General features: G+C 69.4%; 4 protein-coding genes across 4 annotated transcripts in view; 1 reads left to right on the top strand and 3 right to left on the bottom strand.

Moving 5' to 3' along the window:
• The window catches only part of DENND4B (DENN domain containing 4B), a gene marked incomplete at its 3' end in the record, with an annotated part of 5,868 nt that extends 702 nt beyond the window's left edge, over positions 1 to 5,166 (bottom strand). Inside the window, exons 1-12 of the mRNA XM_079329716.1 lie at positions 5,086 to 5,166; positions 3,288 to 3,597; positions 2,935 to 3,187; positions 2,779 to 2,848; positions 2,001 to 2,170; positions 1,420 to 1,661; positions 1,272 to 1,338; positions 1,143 to 1,201; positions 913 to 1,057; positions 534 to 709; positions 341 to 441; positions 5 to 103 (exon numbers count right to left, since the gene is read on the bottom strand). Coding sequence (XP_079185842.1) covers positions 5 to 103; positions 341 to 441; positions 534 to 709; positions 913 to 1,057; positions 1,143 to 1,201; positions 1,272 to 1,338; positions 1,420 to 1,661; positions 2,001 to 2,170; positions 2,779 to 2,848; positions 2,935 to 3,187; positions 3,288 to 3,583 — 1,678 coding nt within the window. The 5' untranslated portion in view covers positions 3,584 to 3,597; positions 5,086 to 5,166. The remainder of the gene's footprint in view (positions 1 to 4; positions 104 to 340; positions 442 to 533; positions 710 to 912; positions 1,058 to 1,142; positions 1,202 to 1,271; positions 1,339 to 1,419; positions 1,662 to 2,000; positions 2,171 to 2,778; positions 2,849 to 2,934; positions 3,188 to 3,287; positions 3,598 to 5,085) is intronic.
• A 1,091-nt stretch (positions 5,167 to 6,257) lies between these two features.
• Positions 6,258 to 14,396, bottom strand: CRTC2 (CREB regulated transcription coactivator 2). Its single transcript, XM_079329568.1, has 14 exons — positions 14,169 to 14,396; positions 12,214 to 12,315; positions 12,000 to 12,110; positions 11,845 to 11,906; positions 11,449 to 11,517; positions 10,532 to 10,635; positions 10,428 to 10,457; positions 9,994 to 10,073; positions 9,857 to 9,906; positions 9,462 to 9,706; positions 8,596 to 9,020; positions 7,563 to 7,778; positions 6,879 to 7,056; positions 6,258 to 6,526 (listed from the first exon to the last, which is right to left on the bottom strand). The coding sequence occupies exons 1-14, from the start codon at positions 14,337 to 14,339 to the stop codon at positions 6,306 to 6,308; spliced, it is 2,064 nt and encodes a 687-aa protein (XP_079185694.1). The 5' UTR covers positions 14,340 to 14,396; the 3' UTR covers positions 6,258 to 6,305.
• Positions 14,397 to 14,824: 428 nt separating this feature from the next.
• On the bottom strand, positions 14,825 to 17,602 carry SLC39A1 (solute carrier family 39 member 1). Its single transcript, XM_079329569.1, has 4 exons — positions 17,307 to 17,602; positions 16,653 to 16,880; positions 16,157 to 16,287; positions 14,825 to 15,836 (listed from the first exon to the last, which is right to left on the bottom strand). Exons 2-4 carry the CDS (start codon positions 16,807 to 16,809, stop codon positions 15,207 to 15,209), a joined length of 918 nt encoding a protein of 305 aa, XP_079185695.1. The 5' UTR covers positions 16,810 to 16,880; positions 17,307 to 17,602; the 3' UTR covers positions 14,825 to 15,206.
• A 661-nt stretch (positions 17,603 to 18,263) lies between these two features.
• CREB3L4 (cAMP responsive element binding protein 3 like 4) lies at positions 18,264 to 19,899 on the top strand (the record flags this gene model as incomplete). The annotated part of the gene is made up of 7 exons (XM_079329715.1): positions 18,264 to 18,410; positions 18,714 to 18,791; positions 18,859 to 18,965; positions 19,165 to 19,233; positions 19,328 to 19,403; positions 19,481 to 19,571; positions 19,654 to 19,899. Coding segments are annotated over 7 exons (786 nt in total), but the record flags the coding sequence as incomplete, so codon positions are not given.
• Positions 19,900 to 19,992: the final 93 nt, after the last annotated feature.

Raw genomic sequence — 19,992 nt, 5'->3', positions numbered from 1 at the left:
CCGCCCCGCGCCTCCAGCTCCAGCTGCGCCCGCCGCGCGCCCGCCGCCTCCGCGTCGCTCAGCACCAGCAGCGGCGGCTCCTCCTCGCCCGGGGCGCTCAGCACTGCGGGACACGGCGCGGCACCGTCAGTGAAGGGGACGTGGAATGGTTGGGAACCGTCCCAGGGAGTCAGGGAATGACGTTTTGGTCCTGCTTGGAAAACGCTCCCAGGCAGGGGGGAGCGACTTCAGGGATTTTGACCCCGTGGGACCCTCCCAGTTTGGGTTATTCTGAAACAGCCTAGCTGGGAGATGTGATGTCCCCCAGACCCCCAGGACCCCCCCCAGGCCCCCCACTCACGCTCATCCAGCTGCTGGGCCAGGCTGTGCAGCGAGGCCAGCAGCACCTTGCAGGGCCGGCGGGGCAGCGCGCGGGGCGACAGCAGCTTGCGCTCCTCGCTCCTGGGGGCACAGACACCAGGGCAGGGCGGGACCCCCTGGGACCCCCCAGCACAGCCCACCCCCCCACGCCCCCAGCATGGGGGGACACTCACTGGAAAATGGTGTTGGTGTCCAGGTCGACGAAGATGACGTCGCGGGGGGGCTCGTAGAGGTCGAAGTAGCTGGAGTGGATGCCTACAATGAAGGGCACGGGGGCACACAGCACGTCAGCCAGCGCCAGCGGGCACAGCGGGATGTAGGGGCACTGCCAGCGCAGGGGGAAGATCATCTGGGGACAGGATGAGGGTGGTCAGCACGGCGGGGCCCCCGCCAGGGGGGTGGGGGGAGCCCAGCGCCGCGGGGTGGGGTCTGCAGAGCTGTGGGACCAGGGTCACCAACGCCACGGGACCGGGATTCCCAGAGCCGTGGGACCAGGATCCCCAGCACGGTGTGTCCCCCCGGTGTCCCCGCAGCTCCCCTGCGGTCACTCACCGCCACCAGGGCCTCGCCCACGCTGGTCAGGACGTCGGGGCGCAGCGAGTGGATGAGCAGCTTCTGCTCGGTGAGCACGGCCACCAGCAGCGCCACCGCGTTGTCGGGGCCCAGGTTCTGCAGCAGCGTCAGGAAACTGGCCCCGCTGCGGGGGGGGGGACGACATCACCCGGTCACCCAGGGCCCCTCCCCACCTGTCCCCACCCCCCAGCAGCGTCCCCCGGCCCTACCTGAGGGGCAGCGGGGAGGACACGGGCCGGCACAGCAGCAGGCTGTCGTACGGGGACATCTGCGGGGACACGGAGATGCGGTGGCGGGGCGGGGACACGGGGACGCGCCGCCCCAGGCGAGCGACTCACCTGCACCAGGATCCGCGGGCGCTGCGGGGACGGGAAGGGCACGTTGTGCATGAAGTGGGAGATGTGCCTGCGGGCGGAGCGGCCCCGTCAGAGGCGGCGCCCCCGCCGGCCCCCGCCCCGCCCGGAGCCCTCCCCCGTCCGCGCTCACGTCTCCAGGGGCAGCACGTGGGGGCCCGAGATGGAGTAGCGGTAGATGAACATGAGGAACTTGCGGAAGACGTCGAAGAAGGGCCAGTGCGACAGCACGCAGATGCTCTTGCGGGTGTGCAGGGAGCGGCCGGGCACGGGCCGCCGGTCCACCACGCTGAGCAGCCCCAGGCGCAGCGCCTGCGCCTCCGACAGCCGCTCCCGCGGGAACGACTCGTGGAACTGGATGGCGGCACCGTACACCTGCGGGGCGGGGCGGTCAGGGCACCGGGACCCCGCTCCCACCGCCAGGGCACGGGGATCCCGCTCCTGTAAGGGCTGGCAACCCCTGGAGCCAGGGATCCCGCTCCCACCAGGGCTGGCAACCCCTGGAACTGGGGAATCTGGTTCTGGCTGCGAACCCCGTGCGCAGGGACCCTGCTCCCACCAGGGCACGGGGACCCCACTCCTATAAGGGCTGGTAACCCCTGGCACAGGAGATCCCGCTCTCACAGCACTGGGGTGCTCAGACCTGGGGACCCAACCCCTCCCACAGCTGTGGGACCCCCCTCCCAGCCCCCCGAGCCCCCTGTCCCGCCGTGCCTTGTCCCCCGAGGCGCCGGTGAGGACGAAGGTGGAGAAGACGGGCAGGGGGTACTTGGTGCCCACGGGCCAGCTCTCGATGGTGGCCCCCATGGGCAGGCAGAACACGGGCACCGACTCGGGCAGCGGGAAGGACTCGCTGTCCTGCTCGGGGTAGCGGCTCAGCAGCCCTGCACGGACACACGGACATGGACACAGGGACACAGGACAGGACACATGGACACAGGACAGGACACACAGACACACGGACATGGACACAGGGACACAGGGACACACAGACACAGGATAGGACACATGGACACAGGACACACGGACATAGGACACAGGGACACAGGACACCAGCATCAGCCCCCAGCTCATCTCACCCCCCCAGGGAGGTGAGTGCTCACAGCTTCACAAAATCACCCCCCAAAGCTGCCCCCCAACAGGAAACCCGTTGCTCCCCATGCCCAGTAAGGGACCCCATTGTTACCCCAGTATCGGATGCCACACTTCCCAGTAAGGGACCCCATTGTCACCCCTCCCTCCCCAGTAAGTGACTCCAGTCCCACAGGCCCAGCAAAGCCCTCCCAGGGGTGCTGGGGCAGCTGAAAGCCCCCACCTTGTGCTCCCCAAACCCCCCTGAGGAGACCCAGGGGCTCCTGCACCTCCCCCAACTCAGCCTCACGCCAGCTGGGGGAGGTTAATTAACACAGAAAATATTTTTAAGAATAATAATGACAATAAACAACTCTGGCTCCCCTGGGGGTGGCCAGAACCCCCAGCCCCAGGTCCCCACCTGCCTCGTAGACCAGCGTGTTGTCCTTGGCCACGGCGATCTTGTAGCACAGAAACAATGCAGGGCCCCACTGCAAGGAGGGATCGGGGATTTGGGGGTCAGAGGGGGCTGGGCAGCACTGGGGGGGGGGGGGCAAGAGGGACCCCCCAAACGCACCATGCTGGTGTTGAGGTTCTTGTCCACGCGGCAGAAGGTGTGCGGGGTGCTCTCGCCCTTGCTGGGCATCACCAGGCAGATGTCGGTGACGCCCAGCGTGTGGTGGCCCGGGGGCTCGGCCGCGCGCCGGAAGGTCAGGAAGGTGCGCTGGTGGCCCGGGGAGCCCGCGGCCAGATTGGCCGAGCGGCTGTAGGGGGTGGTGTCCAGGATCTGGTAGCCCGGCTTGGGGCGGTCCTTGCCCTCATAGTGCACCCTGAACGGCGACAAGGGTGAGGGGAACGCCAGCAGCTCCCTCCCAGCTTCCCAAATCACCCCGCAGCCCGGAGCTGGCGCTCGGGGCGCCCAACACTCACCCCAGCTCGATCAGGGGCGGCTTGTCCCGCCCGCGCTTGTAGCACAGGAACATCTGGGGGTTGTTGAGCAGCCCCGCGTTGAGCTCCACGGGGTGGCCCGAGGTGCTGGTCTCGATGCACGTGAAGCCCTGCGGCACCTCCTCGCCCTGCGAGCGGATGATGACGGCCACGTCCGTGATGGGCTCGCCGGGCCGCGCCGGCCGCGCCTGCTGCTCCTCCTCCAGCGCCCGCGACTCCTCGGCCAGCCCGGCCACCACGAAATAGTCCACGAGCTGCGGGGGCTTCTCGTCCGACATGGCTGTCACAGCATCTGCGGGGACACGGCGACGGAGGAGGTCTCGGGGCCGCCCAAAACCTTCCAGCCGCCCCCCAGCCCAGCACGGGCGGTGCTCGGAGGAAGGAACCCCCACCCCGAGGCACCCCCCGCTTTGGGGAGCCTGCGCCCCCTCCTTGTCCCCGAAGTTCCGCACATTCCCCGTCCCCAGAGCCCCCGCCAAGTGTCCCCGAGCCCCCAGCTTGCCCGCAGCTTGCCCACGGGGAGCCGCCGGAGCCGAGAACCGGGGAGGGGAGCAGAAAGGGGAAGGAAGCGGCGCCAGGCGCTGAGCGCGCACGTCACCCCGGCACCGCCACCCCGGGGGGGCGACACCGGCAGGGACACGGGGGGGCGACACCGGGATGGCACCGCCACCCCGGGGGGCGACACCGGCAGGGACACGGGGGGGGCGACACCGGGATGGCACCGCCACCCCGGGGGGCGACACCGGCAGGGACACGGGGCAGGGACACCGGGATGGCACCGCCACCCCGGGGGGCGACACCGGCAGGGACACGGGGCAGGGACACCGGGATGGCACCGCCACCCCGGGGGGGCGACACCGGCAGGGACACGGGGCAGGGACACCGGGATGGCACCGCCACCCCGGGGGGGCGACACCGGCAGGGACACGGGGGGGCGACACCGGGATGGCACCGCCACCCCGGGGGGGCGACACGGCAGGGACACGGGGCAGGGACACCGGGATGGCACCGCCACCCCGGGGGGGCGACACCGGCAGGGACACGGGGGGGCGACACCGGGATGGCACCGCCACCCCGGGGGGGCGACACCGGCAGGGACACGGGGGGGCGACACCGGGATGGCACCGCCACCCCGGGGGGCGACACCGGCAGGGACACGGGGGGGCGACACCGGGATGGCACCGCCACCCCGGGGGGCGACACCGGCAGGGACACGGGGCAGGGACACCGGGATGGCACCGCCACCCCGGGGGGCGACACCGGTACGGAGGGCACGGTCCGTGCAGCGAGGGGTGACAGGGCAAGGGAGCGGTGACACCCCTCAGATCGGGTCAGTCCCCCCTGGGGACAGTGACACCCCTCAGACCGGGATCAGTCACCACTCAGGACAGTGACACCCCTCAGACCGGGGTCAGTCACCACTCAGGACAGTGACACCCCTCAGACCCCTCTGGGGACAGTGACACCCCTCACATGGTGTCACACCCCTCTGGGGACAGTGACAGACCCTGAGGGGGGGTCACCTCCTGAGGGTCCCCCATCCCCGTGTCCCCCCCGGACGCTCCTGTGTCCCCGTGTCCCTCCGGGCGCCGCCTCCGGAGGTTTCCCCGTCCCCGGTACCCCCCTCTCCTCAGCGGGGTCGCCATGCCCGTGTCCCCCCCGGTGACTCCCCCTCACCGGCCCCACACGCGGCCCGGCTCCTTCTCCCGGCCTCGCAGGCCGCAGACCCGGCCCCGCATCCCCTCCCAGCCCCCCGGACCCCCCGGAACGCCGCCGGTACCTGCGGGCCGGGCCGGGCCGGGCCGGGCCGGGGCCGCGTCTCTGGGCTCCGCTGGGCCGCGACCGCGCGCCCGCCCGGCCGCTCCCGGACAGCGCCCCCTGCCGGCCCGGAGGACTCGGGACCGCCGGGGCACGGCCCCGCAAAACGGGACCCCCGGAATCCCCCCAGGACCCCCGGCATCCCCCCAGGACCCCCGGAACCCCCTCAGAGCCCATAGAAACCCCCAGAGATTCCATTTCCCCCGCAAACGAGACTCCTTTGTCCCCCTCCCCATTAAAGGACCCCTTGTTCCCTCCCCACTAAGCGACCCCAAAGGTCGGCAGAGCTTGAATCCCACCTTATAACCCCCCAACCCCAAAAATCAATCACACGCCCGCAGAGGGGGATTTAATTAACATAGAATATATTTTAAAAAATAATAATAATAATAAATCACTCTGGCTCCCTCCGGGGGGGGCCCAGGGCCCCCCTCCCGCGGACGGGCCCCCCCCGTGCTCCCCCGGGGGGGGGTAAATTTTGGGGGGGGGGCAAAGTTACAAGTGCTTTCTACACGTCCCCGGCAGCTGGGTAATTTGGGGAGGGGGCTGGGGGTACATATGGGGGGGAGCGGGATTTCTCCTTAAACATGATGATTAGCCGGGAAAATGATAAAGTAAAGGCAGAAGCGGCCCCCCCAGCCCCCCCGGGGGTCTCTACCTACGGGGTTATGTACAGCCACCCCGGGCCGGGGTTTTGGGGGCTGGGGGTGCCTGGATCGCCCCCCCTCCCCAATTTTTTTCCCAGGGTTTCCCCAGGAGAACAGTGCCTGGTCGGGTCTGGGGGTGGGAATGAGGGAAGGGGCGCTGGGTGGAGCCCCCCCCCCCGCGTGGTTTGGGGGGGTGTGGGGTGCCTCGATTGTCTCCCCCTCCCCAATTTTCCCGGCTCCGAGGTGGCCCCGGTGGGGGCTGGGGAGGGGGCTCGTGGTGCTGGCACGGGATGGAGCAGAAGGAGCCCTTGACAGAAACCCCCTCCCCAAAATATCCTGGGACAGCAGTGCCCGGAGGGGCAGTCCCGCAGCGGGAATTGGGGGGGGGGTCGCAGCGCTTGGAGCCCCCCGGTTCGCTGGGGGCAGCTGCAGCCCCTGCAGGCGGGTTTGGGGTGCCCGTGCCCGCCTTCCCTGGGGAATTCCCGGGGGATTCCCGGGTCTCAGCGGGGGGCGCGGGCCCGGAGCCGCCCCGGGCTCACTGCAGGCGGTCGGAGCGGAAGGAATCCTCGACGGCGGGGTCGGTGAGCAGCGCGCAGGGGTCGCTCAGCATGCTCAGCCCGTCCAGCGTCAGCGGCTCGATGCGCAGCTCCTCCTCCAGCCCGCCCAGCCCCCCCAGAGACCCCCCCTCCACCTCGAAGCCCGGCACCCCCGCCAGCGCCGTGCGGATCTCCTTCGACAGCCCGGGAGAGGAGTCGCCTGCGGGGAAGGTGGGGAGGGGTCAGCGCGGCCCCGAGAGCCCGGGGCAAACACAGCCCGGGACCCCCGGGCACTGCTGCGAGCCCCCAGCCCACCCCTGACACCCTGGATCCCCAAACAAACAGCCCCTAGCCCACCCCCTGACACCCTGGATCTCCAAACAGCCCCCAGCCCACCCTGTGACACCCTGGATCTCCAAACAAACAGCCCCCAGCCCACCCCTGACACCCTGGATCCCCAAACACCCCCAGCCCACCCCTGACACCCTGGATCCCCAAACACCCCCCAGCCCACCCCCTGTGCCACCCTACAGACCCCCTGTGCCCCCCCAGAGCCCCCCGTGCAGCCCCACCTGTGAAGATGATGTTGGGGATGGGGCCGTGGTGGCTGCAGTTGCTCAGGTTTGGGCGGCTCAGGCCGGGGCTGGGCTCGTAGCCCCCCTCGCTCGGGGGGTAACTCAGGGCCCCCAACTCCTCGGGGAACCCTCCGCTGTTCCCGGGGGGGCTCTCCCCGATCCCAAACTGCTCCAGCTGTGGGGAGGGACACATCAGGAGAGACCCCCATGTCCCCAGCCCTCCCCTGGTGACCCACCCACAGGGTCTCCACTCCCATACCCCCCAGGCAGGGTCCCCTGACCCCATATCCATCCCCAAAAAGGACCCTCCTCAAGGGTCCCCATCCCCATGTACCCCCTCAAAGGGACCCCCACGTTCCCCCTGGCAGGTTCCCCATCCCCATGTCCCCCCAGAGGGGTCTCCACGTTCCCCCTGGCAGGGTCCCCATCCCCATGTCCCCCCAGAGGGGTCCCCATGTTCCCCCTAGCAGGTTCCCCATCCCCATGTTCCCCCAGAGGTGTGCCCATCCCCACGTTCCCCCTAGCAGGGTCCCCATCCCCATGGCCCCCTCAGAGGGGTCCCCATGTACCCCCTGGCAGGTTCCCCATCCCCATGTCCTCCCAGAGGTGTGCCCATCCCCATCCCCATGTCCCCCCAGGGGGGTCCCCACGTTTCCCCTGCCCACCCCCCGCCCCACTCACGCTGCCCAGGCCGAAGTCGCCGGCGGGGGGGGGCGGTGCCAGGGGCTGGCCCTGCCCCAGGGCGGTGCCCGGGCCGTAGGGGGGGTTGTAGGGCCGCGGGGGGGGCGCGGGGGCCCGCGGGGGGGGCGGGGAGCCCAGCAGCATGCCCGGCTGGCCGTAGGGGTACGGGGGGAGCCGCTGCTCTGCTGGCAGCTTGCTGGTGTCCAGGGGGACGCCCTGCAGGGACACAGGGGACACGGGGGGGTCAGTGCCGGCCCCCCCTGAGTGGGGGGCTCCCCCAGCCCCCCCGGCACCGGCAGCCGTCCCTGAGACCCCCGGAGACGCGGCGGCACCCGGACCCTCCCCTCTGAGGGGAGGGGGGCTGGGAGGGACACGGGGGTCCCCCCCAAAGGCCCTGAGCACGGCAGGGGGTGGGGGTGAGGGGGGGCCCTGGGGTGTGGGTGAGATGAGGATGGAAACCAGACGAGGGGGGAACGAGAGCATGAGGACAAGCAGGACAAAGAGCAGGACGAGGAAGAGGAGGATGAAGAGAAAGAGGACAAAGAACAGGTCCAAGACAAGGAGGACAAGGACAGGGAAGAGTAGAAAGAGAAGGAAGAAAAATAAGACAAAGGGGAGCAACACAAGAAGGATGAGGAGGAGGGTGGGGAAGGGGACAAGGAGAAGGAAGAGGACAAGGAAGTGGAAGAGGAGCAGGAGGAAGGGCAGTAGGAGGAGGAAGAAGGGGAAAGGAGGAAAGGAGGAAGAGGAGGAAGGGGACAAGGAGAAGGAAGTGGAAGAGGAGCAGGAGGAGGAGGAAGGGGAAAGGAGGAGGAGGAAGGGCAGCAGGAGGAGGAGGAAGGGGAAAGGAAGAGGAAGGGTAAAGGAGGAAGGGCAGCAGCAGGAGGAAGAAGGGGAAAGGAGGAGGAGGAAGGGTAAAGGAGGAAGGGCAGCAGCAGCAGGAGGAAGGGGAAAGGAGGAGGAGGAAGGGTAAAGGAGGAAGGGCAGCAGCAGCAGGAGGAGGAGGCGCTGCGGCCCGGACTGTGATGCGTACCTGGGTGATGGAGGACAATGTGGGTGACATTGTTGGTGAGAACTGTTTGGGGTGCTGCCGTCTGCAGTCGCCGGCCACGGGCAGGGACAGGGGGCTGAGCGGGACCCGGCGGCGCGGCGAGGTGGCCGCGAAGGAGCCGCCCAGCCCCGAGGGCAGGCTGGGGTTGCTGGGCGAGGACTGCAGCGGCTGGCTGCGGGGGGACGTGGGCAGAGAGGGGTTGGAGAGCGAGGAGGACAGCGAGGAAGGCAGGGACTGGTTGGAGAGGGAGGAGGGGATGGAGGAGCTGCTGTGGGAGGACTGGAGCGAGGGGTTGCTGAGGGAGGCCTGGAGCGAGGGGCTGCGCAGGGAGGCCTGCAGGTTGGGATTGCTCAGGGAGGACTGCAGGGACGGGTTACTCAGGGAGCTCTGCAGAGGTGAGGGGAGTCCTGTGGGGACAAAAACAGAGAGCACCGTTACCCCGGCACGGCCCCCGGCCCCGGGACGGCCCGGGCGGGGCTCCCGGGGGATGGGCGGGGATGGAGGAGGAGCGACCACAACGATGGAGACGGACGGAGGGACGGACACACACCCCGGGCACGGGACTGGGCGGGAGGGGCACCGGGGTGGGAGCCGGGCTCCTCCCGGACCCCCGACGCTGTCAGACCCCGTGGAACGGGAGCTGGGCTCCCCCCACACCCCCAAATCATTCAGACTCCATCCCCACCCCACTCCAAACTCCATCCCAGACTGGGACTGCTGCCACGGCCACGCCAGGACACCACCTGGGGGGGGGTCTTTGTGGCCCCCCACACCGGCCAGAAGTCCCTGTGTGCCCCCCAGCAGCTCCCAGCCCTGGGATCCCCCCAAGGGGAGGAGTCCCAGCTCACCTGGGGGGTCGTAGCCCAGCCCCACGCCGCCGCCGCCGCTGATGCCCAGGTGGGTCATGGTGGTGGCCAGGTTGGAGGTGCTGCTGCCCCCGCTCAGGGGGGGGTACGGGGCCTCCTCGGGGTCCAGGGGGGTGGGCAGGGGGGACGGGAAGTGCAGCGTGGTCAGGTCAGGCAGGGACCCCCCGGTGTTGAGGGCAGAGGGCATGAGGGGCACGTTGGCAGGTTGATCCGGGGATGGGAATATGCTGGGGGAGGGGGGAGAGACAGGATCAGTGTCCCCCAGCCCAGCGTCCCCCAGTGTCCCCCTCCCCATCCCAGCCCCTCTCAGGCTCCCCCTCCCCATCCCAGCCCCTCCCGGGCTCCCCCTCCCCATCCCAGCCCCTCCCAGCACTCACTGGATTCCCGGGACCTCACAGGAGCGTGGCCGGGCTGAGGAGGACGAGAGCTGTGGGATCAAAGAGGGGGAATGAGGCCAGGCCAGGTCACAGGGGTGGGGGACACGGGGGGGACACGTGGGGACATCCCCACCCACCTTCTTGGTGTCCCAGGGCTTCAGCGAGTGTTTGTTGTCATCGAAGTTCTCTTCGATGGGAGGCACTTGGAAAAGAAACACTGGGAAGGGGACAGGGGGTCAGTGTGAGGAGGGGGACATGGGGGGGACGTCAGAGCACCCCCAGCACACAGAGCACCTGGGGACATTGAGGGGGGACACCAGAGCCCCCCCAGCACACAGAGCACCTGGGGACATTGAGGGGGGACACCAGAGCCCCCCCAGCACACAGAGCAGCTGGGGACACAGAGAGGGGGACACCAGAGCCCCCCCAGCACACAGAGCACTTGGGGACATTGAGGGGGGACACCAGAGCCCCCCCAGCACACAGAGCACCTGGGGACATTGAGGGGGGACATCAGAGCCCCCCAGCACACAGAGCACCTGGGGACACAGCTGGGTGCTGCCAGGCTCACCTTTGCTGTCCGAGTCCCCGTCCAGGAAACCTGTGGGGGAGCAGGAGGGTCAGGGGGGCTCAGAGGGGAGGGGGCTGCCCTCGGGGGGGGTGGGGGGCGCTCACCAGCACGGCGGCCGGGGGGGGGCCCGGCCTGGGAGGGGCCCAGGTAGGAGTCCTGGGGCGTGGGGTTCATCACGCTGGTGTGCAGCGCCGAGTCCGAGTTCGTCCTGGGACAGGGACAGCAGCTGGGGCAGGGCTGGGCTCAGCCCCTGCCCCTGAGAGCCCCCCAAACCCCTGAGAGCCCCCCAAACCCCTGAGAGCCCCCCAAACCCCTGAGAGCCCCCAAAGCACTGACAGCCCCCCAAAGCACTGAGAGCCCCCCAAAGCACTGAGAGCCCCCAAAGCACTGACAGCCCCCCAAAGCACTGAGAGCCCCCAAAGCACTGAGAGCCCCCCAAAGCACTGAGAGCCCCCCAAACCCCTGAGAGCCCCCCAAAGCACTGAGAGCCCCCAAAGCACTGACAGCCCCCCAAAGCACTGAGAGCCCCCCAAACCCCTGAGAGCCCCCCAAAGCACTGAGAGCCCCCAAAGCACTGACAGCCCCCCACAGCACTGACAGCCCCCAAACCCCTGACAGCCCCTCCTGCCATTCCTCAGCCCCCTCCCCACAGGGGTGCCTCTCCCTGTGCCCCCAGAGCAGCTCTGCTCCTGTCCCCTCCACCACCCCCTGGCGTGGAGGAGACAATGGGACCCCCCTGGGGACCCTTTAGGGGCTGGGGGCACCCAGGGTGTTCCCAGTGAGCTGTTCCCAGGCTGGGAAGGGCTGGGAAGAGGCTGCTGGGGCAAGTGACAAAGAGGGACATTGTTCAGCTGTGGCACAAGGGAGGACAGGGACCCCTCCAGCGGGGGGCCCCGAGGGGGAGTCAGGGGCCACCTCCTCCCCAGGGGGGTCCCCAGGGCCACCTCCTTTGCAGGGGTTCCAAGGAAGGGCTGAGCCTGGCTTGGGGACAGGGAGGAAAGAGAATCAACCAATCCATTACCTGTTGAGAGCTGAGGGCAGCCGGAATAAATGTCCTTTTTCCATGGGGAAATTGCCCCAGGGCATGGTCCTGCAGAGGGAGAGGTGGGATCAGGGGAGAATGGGGGAGGCAGGACACCCCTCAGTGCTCCACAATCCCCTCCCTGCCATGGAGGAGATGGGGACAGGGAGATGTGTGTCACAGCCCACCCTGGGACACAGACACTCCAGGGACAGAGCTGCAGCTTGGATTGTCACCTGGCCCTGGCTCTGGGGACTCCCCTCAGCCAGATGGATGAAACTCCTTCCCAAACCCTAATTTGTGTGACCACCCTGGAATCTGAGAGTCCCTCCCCCAGCGCTCCCCTGCAGCCTCTCCCCTCCCAGAGCTGCAGCACGCAGGGAAGGCAGCAGTTACCTCCTCCAGCTGGGCTCAGGCGGAGGCGACAGGTACGTGGGTCCGTAGGGAGAGCTGTCGATGTGGGGGGCACGTTAAGGGTCACACGGGGAGCTGGGGGGCCCTGAAGCCCTGGGGAGGGGCAGAGCGTGGGGGGCACAGGGCACAAAGGATATCTGCCGGACGTAGCGGCGCAGGGGGGACATCATGCGGCGGGGGTCCCGCTGCACGCGCTCCACCAGCCCGTGGTGCCGCGTGCCGCGCGTGGAGTCCAGCGGGGACGGGCCCTGCGGGGCAGAGGGTCGGTCTGCCTGGGAACCTGCTGCCCTGCAGGGCTGGGAGTGGGGAAGGGGTCTGGGACCGCCCCAGCCCCGTCCCCGCACGGCTCACCTGGAACTCGGGAACGCCGCTGCCGATCTGGTTGACGTTGGGCAGGGAGCCGCTGTAGAAGGGCCCCCGGCTGTGGGCCAGCCGCAGCTTCTGTGCCTGCAGCTGGGGGGACACGGGGGGACACGGGGGGGACAGGTCAGGGGGGCTTTGGGTGCCCCTCACAGCCCCCAGGCTCCCCTTCGCACACAGCACGGTGGGATCTGACCGATCCCGCATCCGCAGAGCGGGAGGGGTGGGGGACAGACCCCACAGAGGGGATCCCTGTTCCACACTCCTGCAGCAGGGGCTGAGCCCTGCAGCTCTGGGGCTCTGGGGACAGCCCATCCCCACGGATCCACAGGGATTTTCCAGCGGGCACCTCATCCAGCCAAGGCCATCCCGGAGATTCCAGCGCGGAGAGGGACTCAAGGCCGGGGATGGAGTCACAGCAGAGCAGTGGGAGATAAGGGGATCCCAGGAAACACCCAGCAGCTGGGACCCCAGGAAACACCTGAGCACGGCCCAATCCCCCCATCCTGATGGAGCAGAGATTCCCTGAAACCCTCAGCGAGGGTTCCCCGCTCCCAATCCACAGGGAGGGAGCATTTCCCTGATTTCAACCCATCCCCTTTCCCTCTGGAGCTGGGGGTCCTGAGCAGATCCCAGAACTGCTGCTCCTCAGCCTCAGGAGAAAGAGAAGCTGAAGCCCAAAAAACAGCTGAGAGACGGGAAACTCCAAATTCCTGAGCGTTAAAACCATAGAAATCCAGACCCAGAGGGAAAAACAAGGAAAACAACCCAAAAACCGGGAGATTTAGGCAGCAGCTGGCGGGATTAGCGCCCGGAGCTGCGCTGGGGCTTAAGGACTTGGGATCGTGCTGCGAGCCAGGATCCCTGCGGGAGCCGGGTCCGGAGCAGCTCAGAAACCGCCGGGAAAAGCTCCAGGAGCAAAGCTCGGGGGGCCGCGGGTCCCACGGGAGGAGGAGCCACCCCAGAGATCGGGATCGGGGAAGGGATTCCCGGAGGAACGATTCCAGGAGGGGCCGGGACAGCCCCGCCGCCCCTGCTGCACATTAACCAGCTGTTTGCTCTGCAAACACATTCCCAAAAACGCATTCCCAAAATCCCCGCGGATGGGAGCACGGCGAGGAGCCGGCCCGCTCCCAAACTCTCCAGGATGCTCCACCCCGTTCCTCAACTCCCCAGGAACGTCCCCAAAATCCTCCAAGGATGTCCCTGTCACCGTGCCAGTGACATCCCAGGTCCCCGCAGAGCCGGCAGGCTCGGCTCTCCAACACAAAAATTCCCGGTTTTCAAAGCTCTGCCGGGTATTCCCTGGATCTCCCCAGGGACAGCGCTGCCCCCATCCCCTGGAGAACCTCCACACTCTGCTGGGAAGGACCAAATTCCACCAGACCCCGGGATGGTGAAACTGCCCCGGGGATGGAGCAGCCGCCGGAGCCGCGGGATGCGGGAGGGACCCCGGGGAAAGCGGGCACAGCTCCGGCTCGGCGGAGGGACCGGGGATCCTCCGCGCACCCCCATTCCCGGAGCGGGGACCCACCGGCAGCGCCCCCGGACTCCTCTGACCCCCTCCCCAAAATCCTCACAGCCCCCCACCAACACCCCCAAACCCCTCAGAGCCCCCCGGACCCTTCTAGCCCCCACCCAAATACTCCAGAGCAGCTCTCGAGCCCTCAAACTCCCCCCTAACATGGTCGCAGCCTCCTTAGTCCCCTCTAGCCCCCTCCCCAAATTCCTCACAGGCTCCCCCATCCCCCTCACACTCTCGCCCCCCTTCCCCTCACGACCCCCCAAATCACGGCCCCCGCCAGATCCTCAAGACCCCCCTCAGCCCCTCAGGATTCTCTCGGTTTCCCACCCCCTCAGCCCCGGTTCCCCCCAGCCCCTCACGGCCCCTCCGCCCCGGCCCCCCCCCGCCCCGCGGCGCATCCGGCGCGGCGGCCCGTCCTCACCCGTGTGGAGCAGATCTCCATCATCACCTCCTCGAAGGCCGCGGTCTCCTCCGCCTGCCGCTGCTTCTGCAGCGCGATCTTCTCGCTGAACTTGCGCGGGTTGGACGCACCGGCGCCGGCCGAGGGTCCCGCGCCGGGCCCGGGCCCGGCCCCCGCGCCCGCCGCCGCCATCTTCCCCGCTCCGCCGCTCCGCCGCCGTCGCTGCGTGCGGCACGCCGGGATCTGTAGTTCGGCGGGCAGTGCCAACAGCGGGGTGTGCAGCGTGTCTGGACTACAATTCCCAGCGGTGCGTACGGGCGCTGCGCGGGGAGTGCTGGGGAATGGAGGCGCCGGGTTACGAGGTACTGGGCGGTGAGGGAAGGGGGGACTCCAAGTCCCGGAGAGCACCGCGCGGCCGGAGAGCGCGGGGCGGGAAAGAGGCGCGGCCATTGGAGGGGCGCGGCCTGAGGCGGTGAGGGGGACGAGGATGGAGGCGCCCCGAGATGCGGGAGCTGGCGGAGGTACAGCGGGGTCACCCCCGCCCCATGCCCGGGGACAGAGAATACACCCCCCACACCCAAAACTAGCGGGAACCAGGCTGCTCCAACCTATATATCCTGAGAGGTGAGGGGGGGACGCTGTGACACACACCCCAAATTCCACCCCACCCTCCCCAGGCACAGGCAGCGCTGTTGGGTTCAGTCCTTTATTTGCTTCATCCAACACCCCCAAATCCGGGGGAGTCCGTAAGGGCACTTGTGGTTATGGGGGGGGGGGGGACACACTCACCCCCTCCCGGGCTCCTGAGGGGGGGTCACAGCGCCGATCCCCTGTGCAGATGGGGAAACTGAGGCACGGCGCTGACAGAGGCACTTTGGCACTTCGGAAAAAGGGGCTGCGGGGCGGGATGTGAATTCCAGCGGCGAGAGTGGGGGGATCCCAGGCCAGGATCCCAGGGAAACTGAGGCACGGGGATGGGAAAGGCACTTTGGCACTTCGGAAAAGAGGACGCGGGGGAAAGATGAATTCCGCGGGGTTCTCCAGGAGCGTGGGGGGATCTCACCCCTTGACGAAGAGGATGGCGCTGACCAGCGCGAAGCCGGCGAGGATCAGGATGACCTTGGGGATGCGATTTCGGGGCACCCCCAGCTCCTGCGGCAGGATCTCCAGGAAGGTGACGAAGAGGAAGGTGCCGGCCGCCAGCCCCTCCAGCACGGCCCGGCACAGGCGCTGCCGCGGCCCCGCGCCCGCCGCCAGCGCCGTGCCCACGCCGACGCCCAGCGGGGACATGAGCGCCAGCAGCACCAGGCAGGAGGCCACGGCGGGCGGGCGCAGGCGGCTCCGCAGCAGCTCCAGCGACAGCCCGAAGGCCACGGCGCCCTTGTGCAGCAGCAGGGCCAGCAGCACCCGCAGCGCGGCCGCCTCGCCCTCGCGGAGCCCCAGCGCCAGCCCCTCCAGCACGGCGTGCAGCGCCAGCGCCAGCGCCAGCGCCCCGGCTCGCAGCGCGCCGGGAGCCGCCGCCGCCCCGGGGCCGGCGGGCAGCGCCGCCTGGATGGAGCCGCCGGGCAGCAGCGCCCGCGACTCCTCGGGGGGCTCCGACAGCTCCCGCTGCGCCAGCGTCACCTGCTCCAGCACCAGCACCAGGAAGAAGCCCATGGCCACGATGAACTCCGGCAGAGGGAACTGGAGCTGCGGGACGGCCACGGGTCAGTGGGGAAGGGGAAGCTGTGGGCTGGGGGAGGATCTTTCCATGAGTCATGTGGGACACAAGGGGCTCCTGGCGGCTCTGGGGTGTTGTCACCGTTCCGGATGCTCCACTGGCACCCTGCCTGCACTGTCCCCTCCGTTGTCCCATCCTCAGTGTCCTCACCCCCGCAGCCCATTCCTGCGTCCTTGTCCCATTCTCACTGTCCATCCCCCCTCCCCACCTGCCCCTTTCCCAGCAGCCGGAGCTGCTGACCCCAATCCCGTGGGGACAGGGTGGGACAGCGGTGTCCCGGGGGTCTCACCGTGATGCGCAGCCCCTCCAGCGCCGCAGCGATGCTGCTCAGGTAGTCAGGCAGGAGGTCGAGCAGAAAGGTGCCCATGAAAACACCGCCGGAGAAGCAGCTCACCAGGCTGAGCACGGGGCTGCGGGGGTCTGGGGGGGGAAATTGGGGCGCTGAGACCCCAACGACCCTCCTCCTCAGCCCTGCACCCTGACAGGCCCCTTGGGGACAGCCCTGAGGTGGGGACAGCCCTGGCCCCAGCCTGTTCCGGACCCTCAGGACCCTCCCCCAGAATCCCCAGAACCCCCAGAGCCCCAAACTCCATGAGTCCCCGGAATCCCCCCGACACCCACGACCCCCCACTACCCAAAACTCCCCAGAGTCCCCCGACTCTACGACCCACTCAGGGATCCCCCCACACCCCCAAAACCCCTCAAACCTCCCCAAATCATTGAGAACCATCCCCCCAGCCTCCCCAGAACCCCCCGAACCCCTGAGACTCCCCCGAGCCCGGTACCGGGGGGCTGTCGGAAGCACCAGAGGGGCGCGAGGCCGCAGGCGAGGGGCAGCAGCAGCAGCAGCACCAGCGACCCCAACTTCACGCCGAGCCCGGGCGGGGACTGCGAGGCCGCCCCGGGGCTCCAGGCCAGCGCGGCCCCGAGCCCGGTGTCCATCGTGCTCCCGGAGCTCAGCGCCCGCCGCCGGGGGAGCTCCGAGCCGCGCTGCGCATCCCCGGGGAGCGGGGCTGGAACGGGACGGGCCGGTCAGAGCCGCCCCCCGGCCCCGGTGACTCACCCGGCGCCGACCCCCCCGCCCGGGGCCCCCGGGACGCGGCAGGGCAGCGGGGAGGGACCCGCAGTGGGAACGAGGACCGGGACCGGATTCAAGGACCGGGACCAGGATCAAGGGCCGGGACCGGGACCAGGATCCGGGTTTCCTGCACCGGGACCGGAATCAAGGACCGGGATGGGGAACTGGGGACCACGGACCGCGACGGAAATCGGGATCAAGGACCGGGATTGGGAGCACGACCGCGATTGCGAACCGGGAGCAAGGAACGGGGCCGGGATCGGGAGGCAGGGATCCAGGATGGGAATCGGGACCGAGGGCAGGGACGGGGCGCCGGGACCGAGGACGGGACCCCCCGTTCCCCCCGTTCCCCCGCACTCACCGCTCGCCGCATCCCAAGCGCGTCCCGGGAACTCCGGGGGGCGGCGCCGGTGCCGCCAGCCCAGCCAATGGTGACGCGGAATCCCCGGTGGCGTCACTGATTGACGTGCGCCGCGGCCGATGGAGAGCGAGCGGGCCCGCGCGGCCCCGCGGCCCCGGGAGCGCGCACGTGTCTCTTCGGCCGGGCGGGGCGGGGGAATCCTCCGTGTCCCCGCCGTGTCACCCCCGGACCCCGTTACCGGGAGGATCCCCCCTTTCCTGCACTTCCGTTCCCCGTTACCGGGAGGATCCCTCCGTTCCTCCACCCCCGAACCCCGAGCGTGCGGAGGGCACCGCCTCCGGTCCAGAGGCACCGGCGGAGCTGCCCCCGGCCCGGCCCCGCTCCCGATGCCCCCGCGAGACCCTCCGGGAGCCGTACCGGGGCAGCCGCACGCCCCCCGCTGCCCCCGGTGCCCCGGTAGGGCGGCCGGAGCCCCGAGCCCCGCCGGGGCAGGGAGGGAAGATCCCGGCCCTTCCCGGCACGGGGCGGGACTTGGCTGGATTCCCCGGGATCCCGGAGATCCTGGTGCCCAGCGCCGGCACCGGGCGGAGGCGGCGGCAGCACCGGGCACCGTGGTGGAGACGAGGGGACCCCGAGGAGGGGGCGCAGGGGGTTCATCCAGCGGGGGGGTCCCCAGGGAGCCCCGATGGAGGCACCGGAGCTCCCGGAGCCGCATGGGCTCTTCCCGGATCCCCCCGAGCTCCCGGGGCCGGTACTGGGCTTCCAGACCGTGACTCTCCCGGAGGATGATGTGAGTGGGGGTGAGGGGGGGCGCGGGTGGGCAGGACCCCCGCGGGGACACCGGGATGTCCCGGGGATCCCCTGACGTGGCCCCCGCCCCGGTGTCCCCGCAGGGCAGCGGAGCCGAGGAGCTGCTGGGGCTGACGGTGAACCCCGACATCGCCTGCGGCCTCGACCCCGGCCCGGAGCCCCCCCCGGCCCGACGGGGCCCCCCCGGTGCTGCTGGAGGTGGTGTGTGACCTCAGCGCGCCCCTGTACCCCGTGCTGCTGCCCGGCATCGACCTGTGCCCGAACCCCGAGCCCGACCCCCCACCCCTGCCCGCGGTGAGTCCCTGCACCCCCGAGCTCCTCCGCGGACCCCCAGTCCATCCCAGTTCACCCCAGACCCCCAGTCCATCCCAGTTCGCCCCCAGACCCCCAGTCCATCCCAGTTCATCCCCAGTCCATCCCAGTTCGCCCCCAGTCCATCCCAGTTCGCTCCCAGACCCCCAGTCCATCCCAGTTCACCCCCAGAGCCCTCAGTCCACCCCAGTTCGCCCCCAGACCCCCAGTCCATCCCAGTTCGCCCCCAGACCCCCAGTCCACCCCAGTTCGCCCCCAGACCCCCAGTCCATCCCTGTCCCGCAGCTCCAGCTGACGGAGGAGGAGAAGCGGCTGCTGGCGCAGGAGGGGGTGACGCTGCCCGGGGACCTGCCCCTCACCCAGGTGAGTGCGGGGACACGGGGGGTCGGGGGGGCCGGGGGGGGACACTAGTGACCCCTCCGTGCCCCAGGCCGAGGAGCGGCTGCTGAAGAAGGTGCGGAGGAAGATCCGGAACAAGCAGTCGGCGCAGGACAGCCGGCGGAGGAAGAAGGAATACCTGGACGGGCTGGAGAGCAGGTGGGGCCGGTGTTCCGGTTATCCCGGCGTTCCCGTTATCCCGGTGTTCCCGTTATCCCGGTGTCCCCGTTATCGCGGTGTTCCCATTATCCCGGTGTTCCATTATCCCGGCGTCCCCGTTATCCCGGTGTCCTCGTCATCCCGACGCGCCCAGGTGTGTCCCCCACCCCCGTCACTGTCCGTGTGTCCGTCCGGGCAGGGCGGCCGCGTGCTCGGCACTGAACCAGGAGCTGCGGAAAAAGGTCCAGGAGCTGGAGAAGAGCAACGGGTGAGCGCGGGGGGCTCCGGGAGGGGCACGGAGCCGGGATGGCGCACCGGGAAGGGAACCGGGAGCAGCACGGAGCTGACCCCCGTTCCCGCAGGTCTCTCCTGCGGCAGCTCCAGGCGCTGATCAAGGAAACGTCCACCAAGCCCGCCCAGACCGGCACCTGTGTCCTGGTACGGCCCCTCTGAGACCCTCCCGGGACCCCGGCCCCGCTGCGGGGCTCACGGCTCCCATCCCTCCCCTCTCCCAGATCCTGTTCCTGTCGCTGGGGCTGATCCTGCTCCCCAGCTCCAGCCCGTTCCGCCGGGGCGGCAGCCGGGACGGCCTCGGACCCACCGGAGGTACCGGGAGCGCCGCGATTGGGGGTGGGCACAGCTCCCCCTCCCCGCCCGGCGCTGCCCACCCCCCTCCCTGTTCCCGCAGTGATCTCCAGGAACATCCTGACGCGGCGGGAGCCGGGAGCGGCCGCGGAATCCCCGTTCCCGGTGTGGATGTCGGGGCCAGAGCCGGGAGCCGGTGTGGAGGATGGAGCCGGGGGGGAGCCTTGGGACGGGATTCCCGCCCCCCAGAGGGATCCAGGGATCAATTCCTCCAGGCGGGACGTGGGGACAGGGACACGGGGACGTGGGGATGAGATGTGAATGGAGACCCCAGGATGGGGGAGCACTCCAGAATAAACTCGCACTCTGTTTGCACTCCGTGGAATTTCAGGGGGTCGGCGATGGGGGACCCCCCAAAGGACAAACATTCCAGTGCTGCTCC

This window comes from Erithacus rubecula (assembly GCF_903797595.1).
Source record: "Erithacus rubecula genome assembly, contig: SUPER_33_unloc_1, whole genome shotgun sequence".
Classification (NCBI taxonomy): domain Eukaryota; kingdom Metazoa; phylum Chordata; class Aves; order Passeriformes; family Muscicapidae; genus Erithacus; species Erithacus rubecula.
The sequence above is the reverse complement of the archived record's forward strand: the minus strand, read 5'-3'. Positions and strand labels throughout refer to the sequence as shown.